The sequence below is a fragment of the Mastomys coucha genome, unplaced genomic scaffold (assembly GCF_008632895.1).
Source record: "Mastomys coucha isolate ucsf_1 unplaced genomic scaffold, UCSF_Mcou_1 pScaffold11, whole genome shotgun sequence".
NCBI classification, from domain to species: Eukaryota; Metazoa; Chordata; class Mammalia; order Rodentia; family Muridae; genus Mastomys; species Mastomys coucha.
Window position 1 is genome coordinate 4558132 of NW_022196893.1, and position 7493 is coordinate 4565624.

The window sequence follows — 7493 nt, forward strand, 5'->3', positions numbered from 1 at the left end:
AAGGATGTATTGCAGGGCAGTGGTGGCGCACGCCTTTAATCCCAGCATTTGGGAGGCAGAGGCTGGTGGATCTTTGAGTTTGAGACCAGCCTAGTCTACAGAGTGAGTTGAGGAAGGGAGGTGAGGAGCTGGGGAGGTAGGAGCTGGGGGGTGTGAGGAGGTGGAGAGGTTGGAGTTGAGGAGGTGAGGAGCTGGGGGAGGGAAGGAGCTGGGGGAGGTGAGGAGCTGGGAGTGGTGAAGAGGTGGAGAGGGTGGAGCTGGGGAGGTGGTGCTTACGCTTAGGCAGTGTTCATGGTTCAGGAATTTGAAGAGTGTTGTGCATCTGTGCACTGCCCGTTGTCGCTCATGAGTCTTCTCTGATGTCAGCCAGACGTACAGGTGCTGCAGGGTGGATGTGGCCAGGTGCTTTGCCAGACCCCCAGAAATGGCCATGCCTGCCCACCCCTCAGAGCAAGGCTCTTTGTTCTTACCACACCCAGATTCAGCTTCTCCTGTTCCCTCGTCAGTCTCTGTCCCTAGAACCACCCTTTAGGACTACCTTCTTCCCTTGCAGCAGGGAGTGCTCAGCCTGCTGGGTGCCAGGCAGCCCTTTCTAGAACCCTCTGCCATGCACATAAACAGGGATGCAGTTGCCTCTGGTATAATGATTTAGACAACTGCATGCTGAGACGCAGCTGATCTAGACACAGGGTATTCGGAGATAGAGTGGCCCAGGAATGGGTGCAGAAACCATTGTGACTTCTACTGGTAAAAGCCATTGCCACCTGGGTACACTCCTAAAGTGGCACACTACCACTGGGTACACTATCACCTTGGAGCTCCCTTGCCTGTGCTCTTCCCTCCTGACTTCCACCTGTGTACGCCAGGGCTTGGAGCTCCTGTTTCTCTTGGTTTCTTGATGAGGCCCTGCCTCTGCTGGGCTGAGCCACACTATAACCTCCTACCCTTGGCTCCAGTGGGCCAAGTTACTTCTACTCTGACCTACTGAGCTTTCTCCTGCCTCTCCCTGGCCCCAGGATACTCTTGTGGGTCCTTCTCTTCTCCGGGATGACTATGGTCTTCATTCAGGGCTCTCTAGTGAGCTTCCACTGGTCCTGACCTCTGGCCTTGATAGAGCTGGCCTGTCTTCTGGGCCAAGGTCCTCCCCCTAGGCTTTTACTATCTGCTGGGTGGTCTCCCACCCACGGACACCTTAGTGGGCAGATGAGGTGGTTTGTGGGATCCATGTCCTCGAGGGACACTGAGGCATGGGCACAGGTGGTAGGGAAGCCATTTCCTCAGCAGATCTCTTTCTGCTGACTGATGCTTCCCTGTCCCCTCCAGATGCTCCAAATCTCTAGACATGTGAAGCCTACTGGTCAGGTCTTGCTTCCTGTGGAATGTCCTCTTTGGGACTCTTGGGCCAGAGCTGGGCACCCCTGCCTGTCCCCCAGCTTCCAGAAGCCCTCACCGACAGCAGGAAGTGGAGCTCATTGGCTGTGGGGCTCTGTATCATGAAGCTTTGCAACATATGGTCCAGGGCTTCCATGGTCTGGCTGTATAGTTCCTGCAGAAGAGAGGAGGTCAGCCAGGTCCTGTTGGGGATGAGACCTCAATACTGCTGCAGTGTCCAGGGGCATCCACTTTCTGCATGTGTTCAGGCTGGGCTTCCACAATCAACAAAGCTCGTTACTGTGTTTGCAAAGGGGGCCTACTACACAGGTATGGATACAGGCTTGGGAACCCACCGATGGCTACAGGACAATTCAGTCCCAGCAGGGCTGGCTCCATAGACATGAATACATGGGACCAAGGCTATCTTGCCCTAGGATCCTAGGGTAAAGGGATGTTTTTTATCCCAAAACTCTTAGCAAATTTTAATTTCATTATTTATTTAGCATGTGTGTAAGTGTGAGCGTGCACGCATGCATGCGGCAGCATGGGTGGGGAAACAGAGGACAACTTTCAGCAGTTTGTTCTTTCTTACTATGGATTCTTCACAAAACTGTCCTGCCCTTTGCTCCTGGCTGGGACTGTGCCTGGCAATCTTATGTGCCCTCTGGTGGTAGCCATGAGACATAGCAGGTATCTTTTCTACAAGGCCTGCTAGTACTGAAGAGAGTACACCAGGTGACCCAGGCAGGCAGTAGGTAGGAGTGGTGAAATAGAGCCCACCTTCAGGGAAGGTAACTCCCTAAGACACCTTAGTGTGACAGGACAAGTTCCTGCAGTATCAAGGAACACATCCCTTTGAGAGAGCCATCTCCCCTTTTCTGGGAATTCCTTGGGTGGTCATGGGGCTTGGAGAGAGGGAAACACAGTGGTGACTTTGCCTAGTCCACATGGATCTTGGGTCAGCAAGGAGACTATGCATACCATTACATACAGAATTCCTGAGCAGGCGCACATCAGGTAAGTCACCTGCCTTAGGAATCATGGCCTAAAGGATGATCATGGACCATGTCCTAGGCAGACAAATGGAGACCCAGAGCCTTTAGGCAACTCCCCAGGGCCTCCACCCAGCCTGTGGAGTGGCCAGCCCTGGCTCTCCTTCCAGCCACACATCAGACTGATTCTGATGTCCTGCCAGAGTCCTGTGGGCTTAAGTGCACGCTGCACCTGGATGTTGGGTGGTTCCAAGAGGAGGCAGGAGTGCTTCTCCAGGACATCTAGCTGTGGCAGGGTAAAGATGCTGTGGAAGCAGGTAGAGAGGAGGCGGGATTTCCTGTCCACATCCATGGGTGGCCTCAGTGCACTGTTGGGAGGGTAAAGGATCCTGAGGGCCTGGGATTGTGAAGGCAGAGGTCAGGGTTCAGGAGTCCCCTGTCGTCTGTTTCTGACAATGCAGCCTTCTGCTGCTTCTACTTCTGCTTTTTAAGAAATTATTTGTTTTTGTCTTATGTACATGGGCATGTTGACTTCACATACATACACGTGAAGATGTCAAATCCCCAGGAACAGGAGTTACAGACAGTAGCCGCCATGAGGGTGCTGGAAATCGAACCTGGGTCCTCTGGAAAAGCAGCTAGTACTCTTAACTGCGGAGTCATCTCTCCAACCCCAGAAGCCCTTTGCGTCTTACTGGGATTGGTGCGCACATCAGCCTCCCTATACATCTATCAACTCAAGCACATGCTAGCTAAGGGCCTGCAGAGGTGCTATTCCTGCAGCCTTGTACCTGCAGGGCTCACTGACTCATCCATGCAGGCTTTGCTTTCAGTCAGCCCTGGCCTCTAGCAGAGCACCAGGCTTATAGGATCAGTCTACAAAGCAATACTCTACCAACTGTCCATCAGCCTCCTTGACCCAGTGCTGAGACTCCTACCATGAAGATGTTCCATTCTCCCTGTCTCGCTTCCTGCTTCAGTCTCTTTCTGTACTTTTCTCAGTTCCGTGTGGTGTGTGTGTCCCATCTCAGGGGCCATGTTTGGAGAACAGAGGTGTTGTTTGCTGCTGTCTTCCAGCTGTGTCCCCAGAGACCATGCAGGGCCTAGCCCTTAGACCAGTGACTGTGCAGTGAGCGAATAGGAAGTAAGGGCTAGCGCCTGGGAAATGCAGTCAGAGTGGATAGCCACCCAGCTTCACCTGCCACTCTGCCAAAGGCCATTTATATCGATTGCCTACTATGGTCTGTGAGCAGGCAGCTCTGAGCCTCCTGGTCTAATAACCTCCTTCCTGGTCTGTGGTTGGAGAGATAAACTCGCTTCTGCATCCCTGGCTCTCTAGACCCAGCTTCACTCCTTTACCCTGGGTCTTGTCTGGGTCTAGATGCTTGGCCTCTTTGATTCTTTCCCTACCTGAGTATCTGGGAGAGGGAGTCAACTCTGCATGGAGTGGGCTGTGTTCAGACTAAATGTTCCAGACCCGTCACTGCCCCCTGTGATCTGCAGTGGCTTAGCTAGCTGCTCTGCCTTGTAGGGCCTTGATGTCTGACTTCCTTCCACCTTGTCTTGCTAGCAGCCTGGGCAGAGAGAGTTGCCAGTCATCACAGAATGTAACCTACCAGAGGCTGGAGATAATGTGGATGGTCTGTTGGCGGGTGCTGGTGAACAGTGTGTCTTGCGGTTCTTTCTCCATCAGTGTCTGTAAGTCCACAGGAGAAGGTGCAGAGGCTAGCGGACCCCACCTCTGACACCAAGTTTTAGTCCCACTCCATGCAGCCTGGGTGATGCTGCTGCTTTTCTTTTATCTACCTTGTAGTGAGATCTGGTCCACCCTTATAGAGCCAGTGTGGTCTTTGGCGAGAGACAGGCCAGGTCTGAGTCCTGGATACTGAGTCCTAGCTGCCCGCCCCTGGACTAGCTCCAGGGTGCTCTGCCTCTTGCTTCCTTAGAAATCATTCCTCTTTTCTGTTGGGTCTCAGGCAGGGGATAGGAGCCACCCTGTTTTGATCAATGGCCCTTTGCTCTTGACACTACTGTTCAGCTTCTTGTGCATTTCTCACTATCTCAAAGAATCTATCTGGGAACCCAAAATCCGGAGTGTTTGGTCTGGGACCCAAGCTAAGAAATTATACAGAATAGAGTGTGTTGGCCTTCCTGGGTCTCAATGGCATTGCCTGTAATGTGGGCATACCTGGTCTATTCAGGGTCCCAGCAAGACCCAACTAACTCAGGGTATATGGATATTTCCAGATGGGGCTGGGACTGTGCTTGCCCTTTTCCAGGTCTGAGGGAGGAGGCCTCCTGTACCAAGAAAAGCTGCTGGTCTGAGAGAGGGAGCTCTGCCTAGGAGGGCTTCTCTGAAGGGGAAGGCTTCCTGTGTACATACCATCAGACACTCCAGGAGCTCGCTAATCTGGGAGAACTCGTAGCTATGGGCACCGTCACTCCGGCTGATGGCCCCCATCAGCATCATGATAGCCGTAAGGAAGCTTTGTTTCAGGATCTCATCCTATGTAGGTCAGGCCCCAGGGCACAGATCAGGCTGAGAGCCCAGGAGCTTGTGGGAGAGAGCAAGAAGCGAGGCCAAGGCCACCATCTTCAGGCACACTTGAGTCAGGGCGGGAGGGACATGGCGGGGACCACTGGGCTGGGAGCCAGTGGGTAGGGTTTTCTTTAGGAAGGAGCACATGCTCTTGGTTTAAGCATGGGAATTCTATGAGCCTGGTCAAAATGTGAGAGGGGCCTGTGAGGGTTTCTGGGGTGGGGTACCTACAGCCCTGATGGGTAGACTCATTGTTGGCCATTACGCAAACCCATGCTATGGTGCTCCTTAGAGAAAGGCATCACTCTGGCCTCTTAGGATCCAGCCCTCCCCCGAAGGAAAATCCAATATCTGCTTTGTAAGAAGTGGGGGTTAGGGCCCTCATCAGACCAGAGTAATCTTCAGGGATAATAAAGGCAACAGGGCAGTGAACAGCACAGGAGGCTTGGCGGGAGGGCAGGGGAGCTGGGCACAGGCCAAAGATGGCTGGCCCTGGGCTTCCCTGACTCTGCAATTGGGGCAGGGAAGAGCTGGAGTCCTGGCTCCGTCCTGGGGAAGGTGCAGGACTGGGGTGATGGTGAACAAGGTAACCTGTACCCAAGTGCTAAAGCGGAAGTAGAAGATCATCCTGGACAAGATGTTGTCCACCCACGGCAGGATGTGGTTCTTGGCCCAGGCTGCCATCTGGCCGTAGGAGAGGAGGATGGTGCTGCTGGCCCACTTCCAACGAAGGTCCTCCTTGTTCTGGCAGTGGGGCTGGGTAGGAGTGGATTTGCTGTCGGGCCTGGGGACCCTGATCCCAGCAAGGTGGGGGAGGGGAGTGTCTAGAGGGTCTTTGTTCACCACAGAATGGCAGAAGTGGAACTGGATTTTCAGGGAGTTGGGCTGACTATACTGGGACATCAAAGGCGATGTACTAGGCTCCATTGGGACTGGAAGAGTTGGATCCTCTCCCATGAAGAGCTCTTTCCCTACAGCCCAGCACCCTAATGGGCATACCATACCCTTATGTGCTGCCAGGGGCCTGGGAAAGATCACGCTTCTATCCAGACAGACAGTAATGGGCAAAGTGGAATTTTCTGCTTGGCTGTGTCCCAGAGTCACCTCTCCTCTCAGACGTCACCAACGGTACTAGCGTGGTGACATTGCGTAACAGTGATAGGTACCCACGGAGAGTCTGAGGCATGCGCTTCGATTCTGCCAACTTGGCAGATGTGAAGACCCAGTGGAGCCTTCTCTAGGCTGCAGGGTTAACCATGAACAGACCCTGCAAGAGCATGAAGAGCCTCCCTAACCCAGGAATTCCCTTGGAGAGGCCCCCAGGCACTGTCTTCCGAGGGGGAGTCATGTAGGGTGCAGGAAGATGGCACAGAACGGAGCCCCCTCCAATGGTCACGAGCAGTTCTCGGGCCAAGTACCTCACCTTTGGATAACTCTGCCTCAGTGGCAACCATAATCCTACAGTAGTTGTTCTGCTTCCCTTCATGCAGTGCGAGATTTGATATCTGCCCCTACTCCACGACCCCCACCCTACAACCCCAGGAACCCTGAATGGATACCTTCAGGGAAAAGTTCTGTAGGCTCCACTTGAAGGGTGTGCTCCGCCCAAACTGTTCTAAGGTGGCCCAGGCATCATCCAAGTGGCGTACTGCAACCAGCCCCACTGTGAGAGCAATGCCCTGTGGGCAGAGTCCCCTCAGTCTTTGACCTGGATCCAGTCATTCCCCAGCCCACCGGCAGGGGGCAGGAACTCACACACAATTTAGGACCTGCAACTCAGAGCCCAGACACCCAGGAGGTGTTTCTTGTGGAGTCTAGTGGGTGGAGATGGGGGTGGGGAGAGGCAGAGAGGGAGCTTTCGGATTGGTTGTCTCTCGTGCCAGCTCAGATCTGAGTAGACATGCTCAGGAGTAGCAGTGAAGGTTTGTATGAGATGCAAAGGATGCGATGCGGGCTTAGTTTGTGACTGAGTTAGAGTTCATGCTATGATTAGCCTTCAGGACATAACCAGGATCAGGGCTTAGTGTCAGGCAAGGATCGGGCCTCAGTATTTGTTCATGGTCAGGTCTCAGATTGTGAGCAGCACCAGGGTTAGGTGTGACCAGGATGAGGGCTCAGATTCTGACTGGAAAACCACAGTATGAGAGTTATAAGGACTCAGTACATGAGCAGACTCAGGAGGTCTCAGTGCCTGGAGCAAGGTTCAACGTGTGGTGAGAATAGGGGCTCAGCGTGTGACCTTTAGGGCTCACTATGGGTGCAGGATTAACCGTCAGTGTGCATTCGATGATCAGAGTTCATTGTGAAACCAGGTGGGGGGGCTCATTCTGTGACTAGGGTCAAGGCTCAGTGTGAGATAGGACCACGGATCAGCGTGTGATCAGAGCTCTGTGTGATGGAAACCGTCAGGTGACCAGCACAACTCAGTTTATGACCAGGGTCAGTGTGTGGCCATGACCGAAGCTGTGGTTTGGGTTAGAGGATCAAAGGAGACTGTGCTTTGGCCTTCACCTCCTCCTGCCTGGGCCCTCACCTCCCCCTGCCTGAGCCCTCACCTCCTCCTGCCTGGGCCCTCACCTCCCCCTGCC

The 7493-nt window shown here is 53.8% G+C and overlaps 1 protein-coding gene across 7 annotated transcripts in view; it reads right to left on the reverse strand.

Moving 5' to 3' along the window:
• Positions 1-7493, reverse strand: part of LOC116073759 (maestro heat-like repeat family member 5) — an 81829-nt gene that overhangs the window by 25830 nt on the left and 48506 nt on the right. For all 7 annotated transcript variants that reach the window (XM_031345839.1, XM_031345845.1, XM_031345855.1 and 4 more), the window contains 7 exons: positions 6465-6584; positions 5503-5661; positions 4750-4872; positions 3983-4062; positions 2599-2734; positions 1451-1546; positions 277-381 (listed from right to left, as the gene is read on the reverse strand). In XM_031345839.1, coding sequence (XP_031201699.1) covers positions 277-381; positions 1451-1546; positions 2599-2734; positions 3983-4062; positions 4750-4872; positions 5503-5661; positions 6465-6584 — 819 coding nt within the window. The remainder of the gene's footprint in view (positions 1-276; positions 382-1450; positions 1547-2598; positions 2735-3982; positions 4063-4749; positions 4873-5502; positions 5662-6464; positions 6585-7493) is intronic.